Source organism: Natator depressus, chromosome 3 (assembly GCF_965152275.1).
Source record: "Natator depressus isolate rNatDep1 chromosome 3, rNatDep2.hap1, whole genome shotgun sequence".
NCBI classification, from domain to species: domain Eukaryota; kingdom Metazoa; phylum Chordata; order Testudines; family Cheloniidae; genus Natator; species Natator depressus.
Window position 1 is genome coordinate 2,270,516 of NC_134236.1, and position 25,172 is coordinate 2,295,687.

At 43.4% G+C, this 25,172-nt stretch overlaps 1 protein-coding gene across 13 annotated transcripts in view; it reads right to left on the minus strand.

Moving 5' to 3' along the window:
- DTNB (dystrobrevin beta) overlaps positions 1-25,172 on the minus strand; it is a 383,895-nt gene that overhangs the window by 168,855 nt on the left and 189,868 nt on the right. For 11 of the 13 annotated variants that reach the window (XM_074947300.1, XM_074947299.1, XM_074947308.1 and 8 more), the window contains one exon: positions 2,386-2,463. The exons of the other annotated variants lie outside the window; for them this stretch is intronic. In XM_074947300.1, the coding sequence (XP_074803401.1) occupies positions 2,386-2,463 (78 nt within the window). The remainder of the gene's footprint in view (positions 1-2,385; positions 2,464-25,172) is intronic. 13 annotated transcript variants of the gene reach the window in all.

The window sequence follows — 25,172 nt, forward strand, 5'->3', positions numbered from 1 at the left end:
CACCCATAAAAGACTCCAACGCTCACATTCCACTCTCCCCACTACTCCCTGGGATAATAGCTGGATGTACAGCTGAACCTTTTCGGGCCTGAGACTCAAAGTAAGAGCAATATACATCCCTGACAGTATTGCCATGGCTGTTTCCATTTTCAACTGGCTGCTTAAACCGCTGAGCAAGTCCCCGTCACTCAGCCTCCCATCGACTGTTAAGGCTTTCTCCTTTACTCTCACAGCTATTTTGCAAAATACATGTAGCTATAATCCTAGGCAAATTAGCCCATAAAGAGAGCCACCTTCTTTTCAGATTGCCAAATACACACTCCACTGTTATTCTGCAACTACCGAGGCACTAGTTAAACAGTTCCTTCCTTCTGTCCAAGTGGTCTGTGAATTGCTTCATTAGCCAGGGAAGCAGAGAATAAACTGGGTCTCCCAGGATAACCAGAGCATTCTCCACACCATTAATTTTCATAGTGATCTGGGGGGAAAAGTCTCCTTTATTCTTTAAAGTAAACAGAGCAGCATTCTGAAAGATACTAGCACTGTGGACCTTTCCAGACCACCCTGCATTTATGTTTGTGAACATGTCATGGTGGTCAACCAGGCCTAGGAGCAACCATGTAGAAATACTCCTTTCTGTTCATAAACTCTGAGCCCTGGTGTGGGGGCCAAATGATAGGGACATGGGTCCCATCAATTACCCCAACCCAGTTTGGGAACCCCATGTATGCAATGCCATCAAAAATCTCCTGAGCATCACCAAGCTTTAAAACCCAGTACAACGATACCTTATGCGTGACATCACACACCTGTCTCACAATGGACCCACCAGCCGATCTCCCTATGCCAAATTGGCTGGCTATAGACTGGTAGCATTTGGTGGTGGTTGGCTTCTAGATGGCAATGGTGACACGCTTCTCAGTGGGTATGGGGCACTGCATGCTGGGATGCTGCTGCTGCGGCTCCAGGGCTAGTTCAGCACTGATCTCGAAAAGGTTGTCTTCACCATTGTGATGGGGTTCACTCACCACTGTGGCACCTCCTGCTGGCTGTCCTGGGGATTAGCTCTGTTCACCAGTGCGCCCTCTTCTGGTGATGTCCAGCTGCCGTCACTTCTGCTTCAGGACCCACATCACTCCAAGAACTGCAGCGTCCTCTGCAGGACACAGCCATTCGGCTGTGCCGTACGCTGTGCTCCCCCACTTCCAGTATTGCAGTCCGCTGTCCAGCCACTTCCCTCAGTGGCTACTTCAGCCAATTGGCCACTTCCTCAGTGGCAAGGCGGGGGATGGGAGGGGAGAAACCCAGGCCCACCTACTACTTCAGCCCAGGGACTCTGTAGATGGCTGCCACTTGCTGCGCCCCCTCCAAATCCTCAGTAGATCTCCCAGAGACATTTCCCCGTGGCCTCAGCACCCTCTTTGTCCTTGCTTCAAGGCCTCAGCCTGCAGATCCCTGCAGCCCACCAGGAGCTGCCTTTAGCTCCCCCAGTCTCTGCCTGTAGCACTGCTCTGTCCAGGGTGCTTGCTGCCTTCAGCCTACAAGGTAGCCAGTCTTCCTCCCTCAAAGTCCAGGGAGTGACTGAAGTGGCTCTGCTCTGCAGTCCTTCTTTTATGGGCCAACCTGGCCCTTCTCTAATTGGCTGCCTTTTGTGCAGCCTCCCTAGGGCTCTAATAACCCTTTTTAGGCCAGTGTGGGGCAGATGCCCCATCATCACCATCCCAAAATTCTGTCACCAAATTCTGCTGATCATTCCAGGTCTGCAGAAAGATCTTCTCTCATCCACTGATGCTGATTTCCCAAGCCCAAAAACCGTGCTGTGAACTGCTCCAAGAAGAGTTTGTGAAGAAGCAGTTGCGCGGTGTCATCCTCGTCTTCCTTGTCCTCTTCCTCTGCTGCGGCTGGAGGAGCCGCTGCTACAGCCACATCATCTCCTGGGTAGTGCACAGCTGCCCTGTGTGCACACTATTAGTACAGCTTCCATATTGCGCACTAACCCCTGTGCGTCACACCATATGAACTAAGCACCCCATGTAGATCAGGCCTCAGGAAAACTACGCAACTGGTTTCTACTTTGTCTGAAGAACTGGCATTAACAAAGGCAACAAAACAGCAAGACCGGTCTTCTGGAATGGCTTTGGAGGAAATACCCTCTATAAAACTTTAGCATTTCTGTAGTAAAAATTACTCAATACAAGAAAATAGCTCTTTAAAGAGATCAAAAAGCAGCAGCGGCAATCAAGCCTTGTTTTATGAACCTCAGACACCCTCGGTGCAGCTGCAGTAGCATTTGAAACAAGTCAGAACACTAACAGTGACGCATAATTCATTGTATTTCTACCTCTTGTAAAGATGTAAACAGTAAATTTAGTGAGGTATAGATACCTTTTCGTCGGAGTGGGTGCTCCGGAGGACATATGGGTAACCATGGTGTCATTCATGTTTGTCAGAGGTCGAGGAGGACTAAAATAGAAATAACGTATTCCATGTTAATGATTAAAAACCAGCAGTAAATACAGATAAAGGTGAAAACAAAACTATTATTCTATGTAACAACATTAGGTCAAAGGTACCAACTAATTCAAATACCTAAGTAACAGGAGTACCTACATAGGTAGGGGTGTTGTGTTCAGACTGCCTTAAAGAGTTCATGTCTCAGGTTAAAATAAGGGTAAAAAATGGTTATTTAAATGCACAGTAATTGTTGTTCTTCAATATGTTGTGCACATATACATTCCACAGCAGGTGTCTGTGCACCCAATGCACCTGAGTCAGATTTCTGCCTGCACTACAACTAGGAAGCACATGTGCTCCTCCTGATCTTCTCATGCTCTCAGGCAAGGGCATAAAAGAGGTGTGGTCACCACTTCCCTCATTGTTCCTTCGCACTGACATATGTAATGTTCAATGTAGCAGGAAAGCTGGGAGGGTTGTAGAATGTATGTATGTGCAATGTAAAATGTATGTTGAAGAACCACAGTTACTGTATAGGTAAGTAACTTTTTTTTTTAAACTCTCAGTGATTGTGCAGATATACATTCCACAGCAGGTGACTCCTCAGCAGTTCCCTTGTAGGTGGAGGGACTTTGAATCATCTGAACAGAGACTGTAACACCAACTTGCCAAAGTTGCATCATTACGAGAGGCCTGACTGATGGTATAGTAAGCAGAACAAGTATGTACAGGTGACCATGTCACTTCCTTGCAGATATCAGCTACTGGAGCATTGCTCCAAGAACATGAAAGATATCAGCTACTGGAGCATTGCTCCAAGAACATGAAGTATTTCTTCAGCTTCAGAAGAATGGAGCTTTGGGGGGAAAAACACTGGAAAATGAAGTTTGCTTCAGACAATGGTTATGCTTTAGGCATAAATTTAGGGTGTGGTCTAAGGGAAACCTTGCTTTTATAGAAAACCACAAAAGGAGGACCATCCAGAAGGACTTGAAGTTCTGAAACCATCCTAGAACAAGCAATCACCACCAGAAAAGCCATCTTCATAGACAATAACAATAGTGAGGTTATAGCCATAAGCTCAAAGAGAGGTCCTATGAGTTTGGAGAGGGCTAGATTGAGATCCCATACAGGTACAGGATCAGAAACAGGAGGGTAAATGTTGACTAGACCTTTCAAGAATTGGAAACAAGAGGGTGAGAGAAAATGGAAAACCCATCATAGAATCATAGAATATCAGGGTTGGAAGGGACCTCAGGAGGTCATCTACTCCAACCCCCCGCTCAAAGCAGGACCAATCCCCAATCAAATCATCCCAGCCAGGGCTTTGTCAAGCCTGACCTTAAAAACTTCTAAGGAAGGAGATTCTACCACCTCCCTAGGTAACGCATTCCAGTGTTTCACCACCCTCCTAGTGAAAAAGTTTTTCCTAATATCCAACCATTCACTGGTGAATGTAGCACAGAAATGGAAACCAGGTGAACTCTCACGGAACTAATCAAAAAACCTGATGATTTCAGGGGAAACAAGTAGTCCAGTACACCTGCAACTGCCGTAAGATGGGGTGATATGTGTTGAGATTGCACCCAGATCAAAAATCTCTTCCAGTTTGTGGAGTATGTTGCTCTTAATCTAGTGGATTATTTTCTGCTATTCACCAACATGTCTGAACCCCTCAGGAGCACAATTTCTCATGGGAATTCAACCAGAAATGATCTATGCTGTAAGGTGGAGACACTGGAGGTTGGGATGTAGAATCTTGCTTTGGTTCTTAGACAGAAGCTACTCAACTAGTGGTAAAGTTACCAGCGACCAGACAGAAAGCTGATGTAGGTCCATGAACCAATAGTTTCTTGGCCACATTGATGCAACAAGGATTAATATTGGTTGGTCTCTTTTCAGCTTCTTGAGTACCTTCAGAATCAGAGGAACTCAGCCAGACATAGGAGATGAATGGACCATGGAAAAAGAAAGGCATCTGTGATGGAACCCAGACTGTGGCTTGCCCTGGAGCAAAATATTATGCACTTGTTATTCAGGTTGGTTGCAAACAAGCCTATTGCTTGGTACCCCCCAGTGGTGGAAGATCTGAAGCAAAATATCCTTCCTGACTGACCATTCATGAAAGCCTTCAGGGAAACAATGAGACAAATGCACAAATTCCAGTTGAGGCTATTTTGCACCTCCCTGCTTGTTTAGATAGAACAAGACAGTGGTATTGTATGTAAGAACTTGTACCACCTGTTTCCCGACCCTGGACAAACATTTTGCAGACCCAAAGAATAGCTTGGAGCTCTAACACATTTATGTGGAGGTGAAACTTCCTGAGGTGACCAAAGAGGTTATGTCTGTAAACTGAGGGTACCATACAAATTTCCCATCTCCAGGGAAGGGCTAATAGAAGCAAGCAGACCATCCTGCAATTGCTTTCTTAGATCTAGAATGGGGCAAGGCCACCAGATTTCTTGGGAGCAGGAAGTAATGGGAATAGAAGCCATTTCTTCTGTGTTAGTAAGGACCTTCTTTCCTCACTTCCAATTCTAGAGATCACAGTTCTTGAAGTAACAGTCTTGTGAGAAGTGTCCCTGAAAGGGACAAGGAAGGTGGGTTGGGAAAAGGGAGGAAGTTCATGGGATAACATATCCCTCCTTTAATGTGCTGAGCACCCAGTTGTCTGATGTGATGCTTTCCCAAGCACAGTGAAAGAGGAACAGGTATCATCCAAAGGGAGGAGGTATAGTTCGTGTGCTGTCCTTGACCAAGAAGTCAAAAAGATTGCTTGGAAGTTGCAGCTGTCTGGTGAGAAGGGACTCCTGCTGACGAAGATGGTTGGAGACATCAAGGAGGTCTTGACTTTCTCTTAGAAGCATACTGTGAGTGACCTCTGTGGGAAAGAGGGTGTGGAGTAAGATTATGGACTGAACTGTTTCCTCTTGTTAACCAAAGTATAAACTCCTATTGAATGAAGTATTGCACGAGAGTCCTTCAATGTGCGCACAGTGTCATCTGTTTTAGCAGAACACAGTGTAGAACCCTCAAAAGGTAAGACTTCTATGGTGTTCTGCAGCTCCCTTGGAATGCCAGAAGCCTGTAATGAAGAATAATGCTGCGTAGAGATTACAGTGATCACACAATGCAAGGACATAGCAGCAGCATCTATTGCTGCCTTGAGGTATGAATGAGCTGTAAGATATCCCTCTGAAACCAAAACTAAAAACTGTTCTTCATATTCCTCTGGCAATTTGTCAGCAAATTTAGAAATGACAGAGAAATTAATAAAGTTATATTTTGACAAAAGAACCTGATAATTAGCAACTCTCATTTGAAGAGTGGCAGTGGAATAAACCAGTCTCTTACATAAATCAGTCTCTTACATTTCTTATCTTTGGGAGTGGCCTTAAGATGGGATTGATGGGACCTCTCGTTAAACCACCAAAGAATCAGGAACTAGATGGGTAAAGAAACAGTCAAAATCTTATTGAGGGACTTGGTATCGTCTGTCCACTTGCTTGGCTGGAGTCTGCCAGAGAGTTTTCACTGACTCCAGTAAGGCTTCACTGACAGGAAGCACAACACTTCTTGGGGCAGGAGTCTGTAATATTTAGGAAAGTATCTTGATTCTCTTGCACAAGTTCCACCTGCACCCCTAAAGAACTGGTCACCACCTCATGAGGTCCTGAAAAAACTTTGAAGTCCTCTAGGAGGCTGAGGGGAGACAAGAATGGCATTCTTACTGTTAGTCCAGAGCAATCCCATTATTCCAAAACTTCTGGTTAAAAGAAACTTACTTGTGTTCCCCCAACAAAGGACACAGTTGTGGTCATCTGCTATAGAGCAGCACGAAAAGAGAAGAAAGAAAAAAATTCCTGAATCAAATATCAAGGCTATCTAAGCAGAAGAATTCTATTCTCACAGGGAATTTTAACTATCCACGTATATATTGGGTAACACACATATCCAAACAAGTATACTCAAAAAAATTTCTAACTTCTAGAACTAGAAGTCACTTAATGATTCAGAAAATACAGAGTCAAACCAGAGAAGCAGCCACCTTGAATTTCCTTCTTACTTATCACAAGAAAATAATTTAGGAAATGAACTTGTAAGCTCTTCAGAGCAGGGACCATGCCCTTCTATGTATTTGTGCACCACCTAGCACTGCGAGGTCGTAAGAATGATTTGCATTCTAAACAGATTTGCAGAGACAGCGATAAACATTTCACAGAATGAAGCAGTATACAGGTATGAGATTTCAAGAAAGCCAATTTTTAGCAATCATAGAATCATAGAATATCGGGGTTGGAAGGGACCTCAGGAGGTCATCTAGTCCAACACCCTCCCCAAAGCAGGACCAATCCCCAACTAAATCATCCCAGCCAGGGCTTTGTCAAGCCTGACCTTAAAAACTTCTAGGGAAGGAGATTCCACCACCTCTCTAGGTAACGCATTCCAGTGTTTCACCACCCTCCTAGTGAAAAAGTTTTTCCTAATATCCAACCTAAACCTCCCCCACTGAATCTACCTCTCCTCCCAGTTTAGTGTCATCTGCAAACTTGCTGAGGGTGCAATCCACACCATCCTCCAGATCACTATTGAAGATATTGAAGAAAACCGGCCCGAGGACTGACCCTGGGGGCACTCCACTTGATACCGGCTGCCAACTAGACATGGAGCCATTGATCACTACCCGTCCAGGACCTCCCCCGATCGCCATGAGTTTTCAATGGCTCTGCAATCACATCCACCAACTCCTTTGGTCCCATGGGCTTGTGCTCATCCAGCTTTTCTAAATAGTCCTGAATCACTTCTGTCTTCACAGAGGGCTAGTCACCTCTTCCCCATGCTGTGCTGTCCAGTGCAGTAGTCTGGGAGCTGACCTTGTTCGTGAAGACAGAGGCAAAAAAAAGCATTGAGTACATTAGCTTTTTCCACATCCTCTGACACTAGGTTGCCTCCCTCATTCAGTAAGGGCCCCACACTTTCCTTGACTTTCTTCTTGTTGCTAACATACCTGAAGAAACCCTTCTTGTTACTCTTAACATCTCTTGGTAGCTGCACCTCCAGGTGTGATTTGGCCTTCCTGATTTCACTCCTGCATGCCCGAGCAATATTTTTATACTCTTCCCTGGTCATTTGTCCAATCTTCCACTTCTTGTAAGCTTCTTTTTTGTGTTTAAGATCAGCAAGGATTTCACTGTTAAGCCAAGCTGGTCACCTGCCATATTTACTATTCTCTCTACACATTGGGATGGTTTGTCCCTGTAACCTCAATAAGGATTCTTTAAAATACAGCCAGATCTCCTGGACTCCTTTCCCCCTCATGTTATTCTCCCAGGGGATCCTGCCCATCAGTTCCCTGAGGTTGTCAAAGTCTGCTTTTCTGAAGTCCAGGGTCTGTATTCTGCTGCTCCCCTTTCTTCCCTGTGTCAGGATCCTGAACTCGACCATCTCATGGTCACTGCCTCCCAGGTTCCCATCCACTTTTGCTTCCCCTACTAATTCTTCCTGGTTTGTGAGCAGCAGGTCAAGAAGAGCTCTGCCCCTAGTTGGTTCCTCCAGCACTTGCACCAGGAAATTATCCCCTACATTTTCCAAAAACTTCCTGGATTGTCTGTGCACCGCTGTATTGCTCTCCCACCAGATATCAGGGTGATTGAAGTCTTCCATAAGAACCAGAGCCTGCGATCTAGTAACTTCCGTTAGTTGCCAAAAGAAAGCCTCGTCCACCTCATCCCCCTGGTCCGGTGGTCTATAGTAGACTCCCAGCACGACATTACCCTTGTTGCTCACACTTCTAAACTTAATCCAGAGACTCTCAGGTTTTTCTGCAGTTTCTTACCGGAGCTCTGAGCAGTCATACTGCTCTCTTACATACAGTGCAACTCCCCCACCTTTTCTGCCCTGCCTGTCCTTCCTGAACAGCTTATATCCATCCATGACAGTACTCCAGTCATGTGAGTTATCCCACCAAGTCTCTGTTATTCCAATCACATCATAAGTCCTTGACTTTGCCAGGACTTCCAGTTCTCCCTGCTCATTTCCCAGGCTTTGTGCATTTTTGATAGGCACTAAAGATAACCCACTGATCGCCCCTCTTTCTCAGTATGAGGCAGGAGCCCTCCCCTCTCACGCGCTCCTGCTCTTGCTTCCTCCCGGTATCCCACTTCCCCACTTACCTCAGGGCTTTGGTCTCCTTCCCCCGGTGAACCTAGTTTAAAGCCCTCCTCACTAGGTTAGCCAGCCTGCTTGCGAAGATGCTTTTCCCTCTCTTCGTTAGGTGGAGCCCGTCTCTGCCTAGCACTCCTCCTTCTTGGAACACCATCCCATGGTCAAAGAATCCAAAGCCTTCTCTCCGACACCACCTGCGTAGCCATTCTTTGACTTCCACGGTTCGACCGTCTCTACCCAGGCCTTTTCCTTCCACGGGGAGGATGGACGAGAACACCACTTGCGCCTCAAACTCCTTTATCCTTCTTCCCAGAGCCACATAGTCTGCAGTGATCCGCTCAAGGTCATTCTTGGCAGTATCATTGGTGCCCACGTGGAGAAGCAGGAAGGTGTAGCGATCAGAGGGCTTGACGAGTCTCGGCAGTCTCTCCGTCAAATTGCGAATCTTAGCTCCTGGCAAGCAGCAGACTTCTCGGTTTTCCCGGTCGGGGCGGCAGATAAATGACTCAGTCCCCCTGAGGAGAGAGTCCCCGACCACCACCACCCGCCTCCTTCTCTAGGGAGCGGTGGTCGTGGAACCCCCAACCCTAGGACAGTGCATCTCATGCCTTCCAATCGGCGGAGTCTCCTTCTGCTCCCTTCCCTCAGACGTATCATCTGGTCCACTCTCTGCATTAGTATCTGTGGAGAGAACATGAAAACGGTTACTTACCTGTATCGGTGTTGCTGGTACATGGACGTTCCTCTTTTTTCTTCTGGAGGTCACATGATGCCAAATTTCTTCACCGTCCTCCTGTCCCCGATGTGCAGCCTGCTCTGAATCTTCAGAACCTTGTGCCCATAGAAGCATATCGTGACGTCTGTCCAGGAAATCTTCAGTTTCTCTTATGCAACGCACAGTCGATACCTGTTGCTCCAGACCTTGAACCTTCTCTTCCAATATGGAGACCAGCTTGCACTTTGTACAGACATGGCTTATGGCTTTTCTCTGAACCCTCTTTAATTTATCATCCTCCTCCTTGAATTGTGGACACCAGAACTGGACACAGGATTCCAGCAGTAGCCACCCCAGTGCCACATACAGAGGTAAAATAACCTCTTTACTCCTACTCAAGATTCCCCTGTTTATCCATCCAAGGATCATATTAGCCCTTATGGCCACAGCATTGCACTTGAATCTCATGTTTAGCTGATTATCCATGACCAACTCCAAAACCTTTTAGGAGTCACTGCTTCCCAGAATATAGTCTCCTATCCTCTAAATATGGCCTAAATTCTTGGTTCCCAGATGTATACATTTAAATTGGGCATGATTAAAATACATCTTGTTTGCTTGCACCCAGTTTACCAAGCAATCCACAATGCTCTGAATCAGTGACCTGTCCTCTTCATTATTTATCACTCCCACAATGTGCATGTCATCTTCAAACTTGATCAGTAATTGATGTTTTGTTTTCTTCCAGGTCATTAGTAAAAATGTTACATAGTGTAGGGCCAAGAACCTATCCCTATGGGACCGTTTGATGATGATTCCCCATTTACAATTACACTTTGAGACTTAAAAAGAAAAGAAGTACTTGTGGCACCTTAGAGACTAACAAATTTATTAGAGCATAAGCTTTCGTGAGCTACAGCTCACTTCATCGGATGTAGCTCATGAAAGCTTATGCTCTAATAAATTTGTTAGTCTCTAAGGTGCCACAAGTACTCCTTTTCTTTTTATGGATACAGACTAACATGGCTGTTACTCTGAAACCTATCATTTTGAGACCTGTCAGTTAGCCAGCTTTTAATCCATTTAATGTGTGCTCTGTTAATTTTATATCTTTCTAGTTTTTTTAATCAAAATGTCATTCTGTACCAATTCAAACGGCTTACAGAAGTCAAAGTATATTACATCTACATTATTACCTATATCAACCTACTTGTAAGGAGTCGTCAGTGGAGGGATGCAAGGAGTGGGGTGATGTGGCCAAAGCAAAGAGCCAAGTAAATTATCTGTGGAGCAACATCTTGAATGCATACAATTGGGGCAATATCACATCTGTCAAGGCCAGAGAAGAGGATACTGTAGTAGTTGAAATGTGAGATGATGAGGGCCTGGGAGGGAAGTTTAGCTGTGTACATGGAGAGAAAAGGCTGTGTCTTAGAGATACACAGAAAGAATCACCAAGATTTAGACACAGCCTGGATGTGAGGATCTAAAGAGAAGGCCATGTCAAAGATGACACCCAGATTACAGGCCCGAGTGACAGGAAGGACAGTAGCGTTGTCCACCACGACAGAGAAAGCAAGGATAGAGGAAGGTTTGGGGGCATAGATTAAGAACTCTGTTTTGGCCACATGGAGCTTAAGCTGACAGCTGGTCATCCACAATGCAATATTAGAGTGACACATCAAGATCTTAATTGAGAGTTCACAAAAGGAGGTTTTGAGTGGATAGGTAGATCTGCAAGTTGTCGTCATAGAGATGATAGTTGAATGTGGGTATGTGAATGAATGAGATAACCCAGGGACAAGGTGTAGAGGGAAAAGGGGTAGGACGGTTTTCCTGCAGTATTTTTCTGTACTGTGTAATAACTGATCTCTCTTTCCTTCTCTTCCCCATCCAACCCTATCAATTTTTCTCCTATGCTGTGTTATCTTCTTCCTTCATCCCAGTTTCTAACCTCTCTGCTTGCTCCCTGTATCATTCCTTTCCTCTCAAGTTCACCACTCCAAATGCCTCTGCAGTCTTCCCATCTTCATTTTCTCAGACACACACCCTCCTTTCTCATTCGTAAGAAAAGCCACACGTCTATAAAAAACACTCTTTCCTCACAAAATCTCTCACTTGCATACCCAAACTCTCTTCTGCCACTCCTCAAAGTCAGCCACCACCCGCACTAAAACTCTAACATACACAATAGCTATGCACGGGGTCAGTGGCGGGTGCTGATATTAAACAAAACAAAAACATAGAAATTAGGGCTGTCGATTAATCGCAGTTAACCACGCAATTAACTAAAAAAATTAATCGCGATTAATCACAGTTTAAATTGCACTGTTAAACAACAGAATACCAATTGAAATTTATTAAATATTTTGGATGTTCTTTTACATTTTCATATATATTGTATTCTGTGTTGTCACTGAAATCAAAGTGTATATTATTTTTTATTACAAATATTTGCACTGTAAAAATGATAAACACAAGAAATAGTATTTTTCAATTCACCTCACACAAGTACTATAGTGCAACCTCTGTCATGAAAGTGCAACTTACAGATGTAGATTTTTTTTATTACATAACTGCACTCAAAAAAAAAAAAAAAAAAAGCAAAACTTTAGAGCCTGCAAGTCCATTCAGTCCTACTTCTTATTCAGCCAATCGCTCAGACAAACAAGTTTGTTTACATTTGCAGGAGATAATGCTGCCCTCTTATTTACAATGTCACCTGAAAGGGAGAACAGGCATTTGCATGGCGCTTTCATAGCCGGCACGGTAAGGTATTCATGAGCCAGATATGCTAAACATTCGTATGCCCTCTTCCCGCTTCGGTCACCATTCCAGAAGACATGCTTCCATGCTGATGACGCTCACTAAAAAATTAATGGGTTAATTAAATTTGTGACTGAACTCCTTGGGGGGGAATTGTATGTCTCCTGCTCTGCTTTACCCGAATTCTGCCATCTACTTCATGTTATAGTAGTCTTGGATGATGACCCATGTTGTTCATTTTAAGAACACTTTCACTGCAGATTTGACAAAACGCAAAGAAGATACCAATGTGAGATTTCTAAAGATTGCTACAGCACTCGACCCAAGGCTTAAGAATCTGAAGTGCCTTCCAAAATCTATGAGGGAAGAGGTGTGGAGCATGCTTTCAGATGTCTGAAAAGAGCAAACACTCCAATGCGGAAACTACAGAACCCGAATCACAAAAAAAGAAAATCAACCTTCTGCTGGTGGCATCTGATTCAGATGATGAAATTTAACCATGTGTTGGTCCGCTCTGCTTTGGATTGTTATCAAGCCGAACCCATCATCAGCATGGACGCATGTGCCCTGAAATGGTGGTTGAAGCATGAAGGGACATATGAATCTTTAGCCCATCTGGCATGTAAATATCTTGCAATGCCAGCTACAACAGTGCTATGCGAATGCCTGTTTTCCCTTTCAGATGACATTGTAATCAAGAAGCGGGCAGCATTATCTCCTGCAAATGTAAACAAACTTGTTTGTCTGAGCGATTGGCTGAATAAGAAGTAGGACTGAGTGGACTTGCAGGCTCTAAAATTTTACATGGTTTTATTTTTGAATGTGGGTTTTTTTGTACATAATTCTACATTTATATCATAGAATATCAGGGTTGGAAGGGAGGTCATCTAGTCCAACCCCCTGCTCAAAACAGGACCAATCCCCAACAAAATCATCCCAGCCAGGGCTTTGTCAAGCCTGACCTTAAAAACCTCTAAGGATGGAGATTCCACCACCTCCCTAGGTAACCCATTCCAGTGCTTCACCACCCTCCTAGTGAAAAAGTTTTTTCCTAATATCCAACCTAAACCTCCCCCACTGCAACTTGAGACCATTACTCCTTGTTCTGTCATCAGCTACCACTGAGAACAGTCTAGATCCACCCTCTTTGGAACCCCCTTTCAGGTAGTTGAAAGCAGCTATCAAATCCCCCCTCATTCTTCTCTTCTGCAGACTAAATATAACTCTACCCTGATATAACGTGGTCCGATATAACGCGAATTCGGATATAACACGATAAAGCAGCACTCTGGGGGGCGGGGCTGCGCGCTCCGGGAGATCAGCGCATCAGCATGTCTGGCTCCCACACGCTGCTCTGAGCAGCATGTTAAGGGTGCCGGGCCGGGGCCGAGGGGTTGGATAATGGGGCCATGGTGGGAAGGGGAACAGGGGTCGATTCAGACGTGCAGGGGCAGCGCGGCGAGGCTGCGGCGGGGCTCAGCCAGGCTGAGGCGACCCGGGGACGGCTCATGGCTGGAAGTTCATGCCGCAGCCCGGGTGCCTGCAGCCAGAGGGAGCGGGTCCATGCTGCAGCCCCGGCCCCGAGCCTCCTGCGCCCTGGCCAGGGGGTGCTGCACGCTCTGCTGTGCTGGGCAGTTTTGCCGCTGCTGCTACCGCCACTTCGCTCAGCTCCTGCCTCCCTCCTGTGCCCCCGCCCAAGACCCTCAGTCCCTACTAACAAAAATGATTTAGTTCGCAAGTTTACAAATATTTTTATCCTAAAGGAATAAAAATCTCTTTCCTAGTAAAATTTCAAAGCACATTATTTCTTTGTACACTCTAATCCTTCTACCCTGATCTAACGCGATTTCACCTATAAGGCGGTAAGATTTTTTGGCTCCCAGGGACCGCGTTATATCGGGGTAGAGGTGTAATCCCAGTTCCCTCAGCCTCTCGTTATGAGGAGAGGCTGAGGGAACTGGGATTGTTTAGTCTGCGGAAGAGAAGAATGAGGGGGGATTTGATAGCTGCTTTCAACTACCTGAAAGGGGGTTCCAAAGAGGATGGATCTAGACTATTCTCAGTGGTAGAAGAGGACAGGACAAGGAGTAATGGTCTCAAGTTGCAGTGGGGGAGGTTTAGGTTGAATATTAGGAAAAACTTTTTCACTAGGAGGGTGGTGAAACACTGGAATGCGTTACCTAGGGAGGTGGTGGAATCTCCTTCCTTAGAAGTTTTTAAGGTCAGGCTTGACAAAGCCCTGGCTGGGATGATTTAATTGGGGATCGGTCCTGCTTTAAGCAGGGGGTTGGACTAGATGACCTCCTGAGGTCCCTTCCAACCCTGATATTCTATGATTCCTCATAAGTCAGGTACTCCAGCCCCCTAATCATTTTTGTTGCCCTCCGCTGGACTCTCTTCAATTTTTCCACATCCTTCTTGTAGTGTAGGGCCCAAAACTGGACACACTACTCCAGATGAGGCCTCATCAATGCCGAAGAGAGGGGAACGATCACGTCCCTCGATCTGCTGGCAATGCCCCTACTTATACATCCCAAAATGCCGTTAGCCTTCTGGGCAACAAGGGCACACTATTGACTCATATCCAGCTTCTCATCCACTGTGACCCCTAGGTCCTTTTCTGCAGAACTGCTGCCTCACCATTCGGTCCCTAGTCTGTAGCGATGCATGGGATTCTTCCGTCCTAAGTGCAGGACTCTGCACTTGTCCTTGTTGAACCTCATCAGATTCCTTTTGGCCCAATCCTCTAATTTGTCTAGGTCCCTCTGTATCCTATTCCTACCCTCCAGCATATATACCACTTCTCACAGTTTCATGTCATCTTCAAACTTGCTGAGGGTGCAATCCACGCCATCCTCCAGATCATTAATGAAGATATTGAAGAAAACTGGGCCCAGGACTGACACTTGGGGCACTCCGCTTGATACCTGCTGTAAGTTCAACTTTCATGACAAAGAGATTGCACTACAGTACTTGTTATTAGTTGAATTGAAAATACTATTTCTTTTGTTTTTTTTACAGTTGCCCCTCTGCCATGTACATTGGTCAAACTGGACAGTCTCTACGTAAAAGAATAAATGGACACAAATCAGACATCAAGAATTATAACATTCAAAATCCAGTCGGAGAACTCTTCAATCTCTTTGGTCACTCGATTACAGACCTCAAAGTTGCAATTCTTCAACAAAAAAACTTCAAAAACAGACTCCGACGAGACTGCTGAATTGGAATTAATTTGCAAACTGGATACAATTAACTTAGGCTTGAATAGAGACTGGGAGCGGATGGGTCATTACACAAAGTAAAACTATTTCCCTATGTTTATTTCCTCCCCCCCCCCGCTCCCCCCCCCACCCTGTTCCTCAGACGTTCTTGTCAACTGCTGGAAATTGCCCACCTTGATTATCACTACAAAAGGTCGTGTCGTCCCTCCCCGTTCTCCTGCTGGTAATAGCTCACCTTAAGTGATCACTCTCCTTACAGTGTGTATGGTAACACCCATTGTTTCATGTTCTCTATGTATATAAATCTCCCCACTGTATTGTCCACTGAATGCATCCGATGAAGTGAGCTATAGCTCATGAAAGCTTATGCTCAAATAAATTTGTTAGTCTCCAAGGTGCCACAAGTACTCCTTTTCTTTTTGCGAATACAGACTAACACGGCAGCTACTCTGAAACCTATTCACTTATGTGTAAGCTACACCATCAGTTTTACCTCCTCTGACTTTAGCCCTAAATATTACATTATTTAATAAGGAGTGCATGGTTTTGTGTGTGCTTCAGTCAACTGTGTGTTCAATACAAGGAAACCACACTGAAGTTTTGCACATTCTTATTGTTTCTCTATGCTGGGGCTTCTCAGAACTTAAAGAACTAGATAGCCACAGTAGGAACATAAGGATTATGCCAGCCATCTGTAAAGGATAAAGAAGTCAGGAAGAATATACCTTTTCTATCTTTTCTTCTGGGGATGTGTGACAGCGAATCTGCCCCACACTGGCCCTGACAGGGTTAAAATACAGCCTGGAGGGTTGCAGGGAAACAGCCAATTAGGGCAGTGGCTGCAGCCAATTAGAGCAGCCGCTGGACCAGCCACTCAGGGCCCAGCCAGCCCATATAAAAGGAAGCTGTAGGCCAGAGCAAGGCAGTCTGCTGTAGGAAGCCCAAGGAAGGGGACTGGTTTCCTAGAGGGCTGCAGAGACTAGCACAGTGAACAGGGGGAGGGGGAGGAGCCAGAGACAGGAGCCGAAGGTGCGGGGGCTGTGGGGAAGTGGCCCAGGGAATTGAGACAGACTGGTGGAGAAAGAAAGGAGGGACAGCAGGAAGCTGTTGTTTACAGGGTCTCTGGGATGGGACACAGAGTAGTGGGTGGGCTTGAGTCCCCCCTGCCCCTCATTCACTGCTGAAGAAGTGGCCAGGCTATGGCCGCTGCGAGTAGTGACTAGACTTTTGTGGAAGGAGTCCCCCAGAAAGGGAGAACCTGGATTGTGACATGGCTGCAGGGCTGTGCCACGAAGCAGAGGCCGTGAGACTGGAACTGCAGAGGGTCTGCAGGCAGAGATGAGGATGGAAGAGCCACCACCACCACCGGAGGGCACACCTGCTGACGGAGCTAATGCCAGAAATGGCCAGCAGGAGGCGCCAGTGTGGTGAGTGACCCTGTCACAGGATTCAAAACCTCCCTCAAAAATAAAATGTTATTTCCCCCTTTAAAAATGATGGACTTACTCTTGTTTTTAAAAGGTTTGGTCTTTTTTGTCTCCCCCACCCCTTTAAAATATACATTCATTAGAAATACAGGACTAGGTCCTTAGCTGTAATTACAGCCCTTGTTATACTGCAAGGGAATCACCAGGTAGCAACCCCTGGACATGGCAAAAAGAGGGGGAGATGGAAGAGGAGTGCAGCTGCACTCCAGCTATTCCTTGCTGACAATTCAGCACCCAGGGCAACCACCTTTGCTTCCCCTTTGAATCCTGCACCAAGCAGAGCTCAGCTGGACCGGAGGATCCAGCCCATCTGGTTCTAATTTTTCTCACTGCAGGAGAGAACGGAGCCAATGTTTATATGTCCTGAATAATCATATCACAGCTGAAGGCTGAAACCTCAGCTGCAGCTCTCCTGGTCTCCAGACAAGAGGGGGCTTCTATATACACTTGTAAGGGAACCATATTTGATAAACTATTTAAACAGCTTTCTGATATGCTCAAAGAATTAGTAGGGATGCACTAAAACTGTTAGAGCTGTGCTTAAACAATTTTCTAACTGAGATAGGAGCTTACGTTAGAAAACGTTTCTTTAAAAAACCCAACAACACATCATCTTACACAGTTTTGGCCCATTATTATAACAATGGCATTGTTGAGTTTTAGATTTATTGTTTTTTCATTACTCTAGTTTAGCTTTCTTCAGTTTACAAGAAAGAACATGGTTATTCTATCTGATGTTCAAATCTAACCTGGAATCTAAGACAAGATGGATTCTTTCTGGCTTGTGCATCACCACCAAAAATACTGAAGACCAGATTCTATCCTCAGTTACACTGGCATAACTCTTATTTTCCTCAGTGGGATTATGCAGGTATAAACGATAGGAGGATTTGGCTCTCCAACTTGAAGTTAACAATTCTGTTGATGATGTATGAGCCATAACTTAATCTGACTCACTTTGCCACATATCTGATGGCTCTGCAGAGCTAACGTTTATTTTAGTTACAGAAGTGAGCAGATGTGACTCTAAATGCATCCAAGGATCAGTTCTGAATAAGGAGGAACCATTTTTATACAGTCATGTTTCAGAGTAGAACTATATGGTTTCCATGCAAGTGCAGACAGCGCCTCAGGGCATCTAAAGATTCAAATCAATTCCCACTTCATCTCTGCTCTATCTAGGTTCTTATTTTAGCTCATGGGAACCTGGGAGAGCTGCTGCTTAGGTTTCAGTATTGAGCTTTGATGTCACCATTCAGATCCTCCAAAGATTTACCAAAATTCTCCAGCAAAGAGTGGACAATTGGTACCTGATATTTCTAGCATTAAATAAAATAGAGGGCTGTCTTTATTTATAGTCAAGAAGAAAAAGGGCACACTTTTTATCCTTTGCAGTTCACCTTTAAAATGAAATTCAAGCCATATATATATTCTGACTTACCATGCCACAGTTTTACAGCAAGTTAAGAACTGCATTTGAGGAAGGCAATCCAATGTAAACCTGTAATTCTACTTATAAACAATGTTTATTGTTGAGGGCCAATTTTTATAGTATTGCAAGGGAAACAGAAACAAAAAAGATCTTCAAATAAGTAAGATCCTAAAACAAACTTTGTTTTCCTAACTTCCTCTTCGTAGGTTCCCCATTCTGCAAATGCTTCTATTCATTTTAAAACAGGCAAAAGAGAGGGGAAGAAGCATACTGTGGTTTTTCAACCATGCTTTTTTTAATTTTAAAGTGAATTTATTTTTGGTAGAAGATATCCAATAACAGAGCTCTGGAGACTCAAATCCTTTGTTTATCTACAGAACAGGCAAAGCACAGGAAATGTCCAGGCAAATTATCTTGTTACCAGCTTAGATATGTCTAAATGACGTTCCGGAGAAATCAGCTCTAGGGAGGAAAAGAGACATCAGTTTCTATGGCTTATTCAGTATTCGAGTTCTCTGATGAGCGTGTCAACAAGGAGATCAGTAGTACCAAGCTGCCTTTATAACATATGGCCCTATGTTCACCAATTCATTTCAGGTGGTTCAAACAATCTTCAAATATGAAGCCTTTTGGCTATTGAAATAGCGAAGACCTAGAAGTAAAAGTCTCCGTAGATCTTTAACAGCTCCACGAGTACCCAGTCTCCAATTTTTTTAACTTTTGTGAACAATGATTATACGGTTATTATAATAATTGATACAACCAACTACCATTCCAGGAAGGCAGAGGGCATTTTTATTTTGCTTTCCAAGTACAAGTGTTCGAATGACAGTCAGCAATTCTTCATTGTATAATACTACTTTCTGACAGTATATTTATGAGAAGGAATGGAGAATTTTTAAATAATAATTGCTCATACTTCCCAGAGGTGAGCACCAAAAGGAAAAAATAACTTATGCTGAGCCAGCAATCGGTTCCCACAAAGAGGGGAGGTTACAACAACCATAGTGTAAAAATCAGTGACAACCCTTCTATTCCACTGCAAACCATGTGAGCTACTTTTAAAATGTTTTATTATAGTTTGCATAGTTATGATCCAGTTCAGATTCATCGGTAATTGCAGTTTTGGCCTGTTTCTTGTTACAAATGATGGGGAAACTGCTAATGGCCTGTGCTTTAACTACTCAATGGGGTTTTTGATTGGTGTGGATTATGGTTGGGAAATGTTGCCCTCCTAAATCATTTTTGAAGTAACTTCCCCCAAAGCCTGTATGGAGCTTGTATCTGTTTTTGATTCCTATCGAATTTTCTACTCTCACTAATCAATAGCCCAGTCAAAAGCTCTCTTGGGGAATGGGGGAGAGAGAGCAGGAAAAAAATGTATAATCCAACAATTTGGGTTAAATGTATAAGACAACAATAGCAGACTGAATGTTTGCCAAAGGAGATTTTTTTATCATCATCATCTTTGGCTAGTGTAATATTTTTACTACTTAATCATTCATTGCTAATGGCAGGATAACAGCCTCCCGTCACTCAACCTGATACTACATTACCACCTGACACAGGAAAAAATAGCGAAGGGTTTTAACATTTTTTTTTATTTTTCAAAATTGCTAAGCTAAAAATATCTGACTGACTGAATGACTAGATAACCTATTTTCACTGCACAGTAGTCTCAGTAACCTAGAGGACTGTTTAGGGTATTTGTGCTTCTGACAAAATAATCAGCAGACAAGTAAAATAAAAATGTTAAATTAAAAATCAATTAAACCTAACAGTGTATTATAATTAATTTGTTCAAGTTTTATAAAAGGACTAGTTCTCAGTCTCATGGGATACACTTACATGAAAACTCAGCTTCATATAGTGACTACTTGAAAATACACACAATGTATCACCTGAATGATTTTAATATGAATTCATTATTAATCAGTTATATTATACAATACCATTTATTTGTATACAGTATCTTGACTATAAAACATTAGGGAACATTTTACTGCTGGTTAGAGTCTTTTACTTGTAAGTAGGAATAATATTTAATACTGTTAGTCACTGACATAATAAATCCAATGAGTTCATTAACACATCTCTGCATTCATTCCCAGTAAAGTGGAACATGCATATTACCTGGCATGAGAAAATGCCATTGACAGCTCTGCTACTTTCTACTAATGCCATATTTTGTATGAGTAATCTAATCATAATAATTCTGATTGTAAACAGGATATACAGTTATATTTTACTTCCTCAAGACTTTATTCTTGAATCATTTTAGGAAGGAACAAAGATGGAAACTTAACCATTCAGTAAGTTACCAATTACAGTCTGTTCAATAAAACATCCCATGCAATGTCCCTACATGAGCTGCTGTTGCAATCTGTTTGCAATAGACAGAAACAAATAAAACCTAACAGCATGGTCATGCTACAGCTCTGCTAATGGCATCACTCTCATTAGTCTGTAATGTTAACTACAAATAATCACATACAAGGGTTACGTTTTAAAACCGTATTCAGAGAAGTTAACTCTGCCTTAACAATGAGCTCTTGCATCCTTACGGCATGCAAAGATCCTATTAGCCCTTTTAAGCTAAAGCAACAAAACAGAAAGGGAAGCAAACACGCCAAACCTTTGCGCTCTGTAGCAAATGTCTCTTCCTTTCTCTACTGAATAAGCATCCTAATGCACTACACACTGCTGTTGTCTCTAAGGAAACAGAACTGTCACATGACCAAGGATCTCCTGTTCACAAGGTATTTCATTCTACAAAACATTTTTAAGCAAGATAAGGCCCTGCTAACAGCTCATTACAATGTAACTACAGGGCTAAAGATTTTTATCAATCTAAAATATTTGAATGCTATCAAGGATGAAAAGCAATAGAGAAACATAGTCTTTGTCTTATTAGCCAGAATTAGCAGATAGCAGCCGGTACAAATGTAAAGGTTTTTTTTCCAATAAATCCAAACCATACCACACATTCAAATTTATGCATCCTTCCTCAAACAAATTAGGAATAAAGTTCAAAACTTACACTTCAAGAATATATTATTTTTCACAGGAAATATAAACATGAGATGGAAAAGTTCTATGTTGATATGCAGAAAGTGCTGGCTTCTATTGGGAGAGTACTTTCCCCCTGGATTCTCAGTAGCACTGCTCTTTAATTAAAGTCTGTCTAAGATAGTCACAGCATGAGCTACCTGGATGTAACAAAAATTAAAAAAAAATAGGAGAATAAACTACACAAAGTTCTATGTACTCAAATTATTGATGCTTGGCCATTTGGGTCTTCGCTGTCCTCAGTGATTCAGACTTTTTTGCATTTCAAGGAGATGACATTACAGCAGCAGCGGAAGAAAGTCGAACACCTTAATATTTACAGCATTAGTAAACTATCTTCCACTGACCACGTGTAAACAGCTAAAAAGATCCACCAACATATTTTCCTCAGAGTGGAGGAGCTGCTGGTTCTTATTTCTAACAAAGCTCAGATTCAGAAGTGTAGAGTGAGGAGTAAGAGAGAAAAGGATGTGAGAAAGCAAGAGAGATGCAAGAACAAGAGAGGAGTGGAAAGAAAATCAGAAGGAATGATTCAGAATGTAAGCATAGAGCTGCCACTAAATGTACCTATAGAGAGAGAGAGAAGCACTTAGTTAAACTCATGTACACTAAATAATATGTAAATTCACATGTATTGTATATTACTGGTATAAACAGGTTAACACTTGACTCCATATAGACATTTATTGCAGTCACAAAAAAATGGAAAAACTAAATGTAATAGAGAATGTCACAGGTTATAGGCTCTAAATGTGGCTTACATTAAAGTCTGTGCTACTACCACGAAAAATAAAATACAGTTAACTACTTTTTGAAGATACTAGAAGAAACAATGTTTAGTGTCCCCCTCTTCTGACTGTAGAAGAATGAAAATACAGTAGAATTCAGAGTTACGAACACTAGAGTTATGAACTGACCAGTCAACCACACACCTCATTTGGAACCAGAAGTACACAATCAGGCAGCAGCACAGACCCCCCCCCCCCTTTTTCAGAAATTTCTCCTGAATAGTAAAGTTTCAAAGCTGTATTAAGTCAATGTTCAGTTGTAAACCTTTGAAAGAACAACCATAACATTTTGTTCAGTTACGAACATTTCAGTGTTATAAACAACCTCTACTCTTGAGGTTCATAACTCTGAGAGTTTACTGTACTATTTCCACTACTTTGCTAGTGCACAATATGGTGCTATTTATGTTCCAAAATTTGTTTGTAGATCTATTTCATTTCAAGTCTGCTGAAATCATACTTGGCAAAAAAGAAAAGGATAAAAAATTAGCAGAAAAAAGTGACATTTTAATTGTGTAAGCTACAGAAAATGTAGTACTTGTATGTATATATCTAGATCAACAAGGAGTCCGGTGGCACCTTAAAGACTAACAGATTTATTTGGGCATAAGCTTTCGTGGGTAAAAAACCCACTTCTTCAGATGCATCTGAAGAAGTGGTTTTTTACCCATGAAAGCTTATGCCCAAATAAATCTGTTAGTCTTTAAGGTGCCACTGGACTCCTTGTTGTTTTTGTGGATACAGACTAACACAGCTACGCCCTGATATGACTAGATCGCTATAGATATATGCGTATAAAGTTATAAACACTTAAAATAATGGTGCCCCCATAGGTGCACATCTACTTTCAGCAGCCAACATGGATTTGTTGGCTGGTTGCAATGGGTTATATGTATAATGAAGGAGAAATAGAACAACTTAGTGGCGCCTACTGAATTTTGCTGGATAATGCCATAATATTCTTCCATTGAAGTCAAGAAGGGACTTATCCAAATAGCTATAAGTGCCCATATATGTGCACTCTCAGAACGGCAAATAAATATTAAACCAATATAAACTGATTTCTCTTCAGTGGAAAATTTGGTCTTCCTTCTAGATCAGATTAGGAATGCCAGCTTTCTAATCGCACAAAACTGAACATCCTTGTCCCTTCCCCGAGGCCCTGCCCCTCGGTTACTCCACCCTCCCCCGCCCTCTGTGGCTCTCTCCCCCTCCCTCCCTCACTTTCAACTGGCTGGGGCAGGGGGTTGGGGCACGGGAGAGGGTGACGGCTCTGTCTGGTGGTGCAGGCTCTGGGGTGGGGCCAGGGATGAGGGGTTTGGGGTGCAGGAGGGGGCTCTGGGAAGGATGGGGCTGAGGGGTTCAGGGTGCAGGAAGGGGCTCTAGTACAGGAGGGAGGTGGAGAGCTCTGGCTGAGGGGTGGGTTCTGGGATAGGGCTGGGGATGAGGGGTTTAGGATGCAGCAGGGGGCTCAGGGCTGGGGTTTAGGATGCAGGAGGGGGCTCAGGGCTGGGGTGCAGCAGGGGGTTGGGGTGTGGGCTCCAGGAGGGAGTTTGGGTGTGGGAAGGGGCTCAGGGCTGGGGCAGGGGTTAGGGTGTGGGAGGAGATGAGCGATGCAGGCTCTGGGCTGTGCTTACTGTAGGCGGCTCCCAGAAGTGGCCTGCATGTCTGTCGGCTCCTAGGTAGCGGCGTGGCCAGGTGACTCTGCATGCTGCCCCCATCCACAGTCACCACCCCCAGCTCCTATTGCCCGCCATTCCCAGCCAATGGGAGCTGCAAAGCCGGTGCTCAGGGTGGGGGCAGCACGTGGAGCCCTTCTGGCCCCTCCTTCGCTTAGGGGCTGCAGGGACATGTCTCCACTTCTGTGGAGCCGCACAGAGCCAGGTAGTGAGCGTGCCAGCCCATGTCAACCAGACGTTTAACTGTCATTGCCAGGGCCCCTTTTCAACTGGGTGTTCCGCTCAAAAACTGGACACCTGGCAACCCTAGATCAGATTCAGCACAACATGCTTATGATACAGCTGCTATATGGCAACTGATGACCTAATATCAGCTGCTTAATCACTGAAAGGTAAACTCAAGAACACTGAAGGTCTCCAACAGTCGTTAGATGCTGTAATAAAATTGTTTTAAAGTATTTAAATGTGTTGAATTTACAGGACACACTAAAGCTAGATTAAGATGCAATTTATTGAATTTGCTAAGAGAAACACTCACCATTTCATTAAAATGCAGTTCATAGTCTAAATATTTTAAGAACTGAAAGGTTTTTTGGCAACTATTACAAAGAATTGCCAACTAGACACATCACATCAGAAATTCACATCTGATGTGTTAGCTTTGTGATGTGCCAAAATATAATTTATCTGGTGAATATTAATTTATATTCATTAATAAGCAAAACTGAAATATACTGGCTTTGACTCTAGATCCATTGTACTACAATTCTTTATCACTAGACTAGTCAGAGTAGCTTAAACTCAAGATGTATTTTAAAAACTGGGCCAGTTTACTTTCTGTACCACATGGGAATCCAATCTAGGCTGTATTACTGAAAGAGAGAAGACGACAGTCTAGTGGAAACCTAAGCAACATCAATCACCTCAATTACATAGAAATGTATCTTTCTGTGTTGTACAATCTTCACCTACAAATATCTATGACAATACTGAAATCAAATGAGGCAATCTTAACACACTCTGCTGGGACAAGTTACTAGCATTATTCTCTGCAATGAGGCAGTTTGGAGAGAAAGGGGAGCCAGATGAGGGTGTTGAAGTTTCTTGTGTTCCTCCATCTACCAAAAAATCCCTCTTTGAGTCACTCACTGTCTTCAGATTTTATCCTTGAATCTCTTCAAGTTAATCTATTATACTAAATCCACTCCTTTACTTCCTAATCCCTTCATTCTTAAAGTCCTCCATATTTCCCTTTCCCCTAATTACATATAAATTAATGTGCAAGAATGCTTCTGGCAACTATTACTGAGCAAGTTAAAAAGGTTGGAGATGGCTTCTTTCACAGAAACTATTAAAAATGTATGTATTTCCCTGGTATTTTCTATCAAGA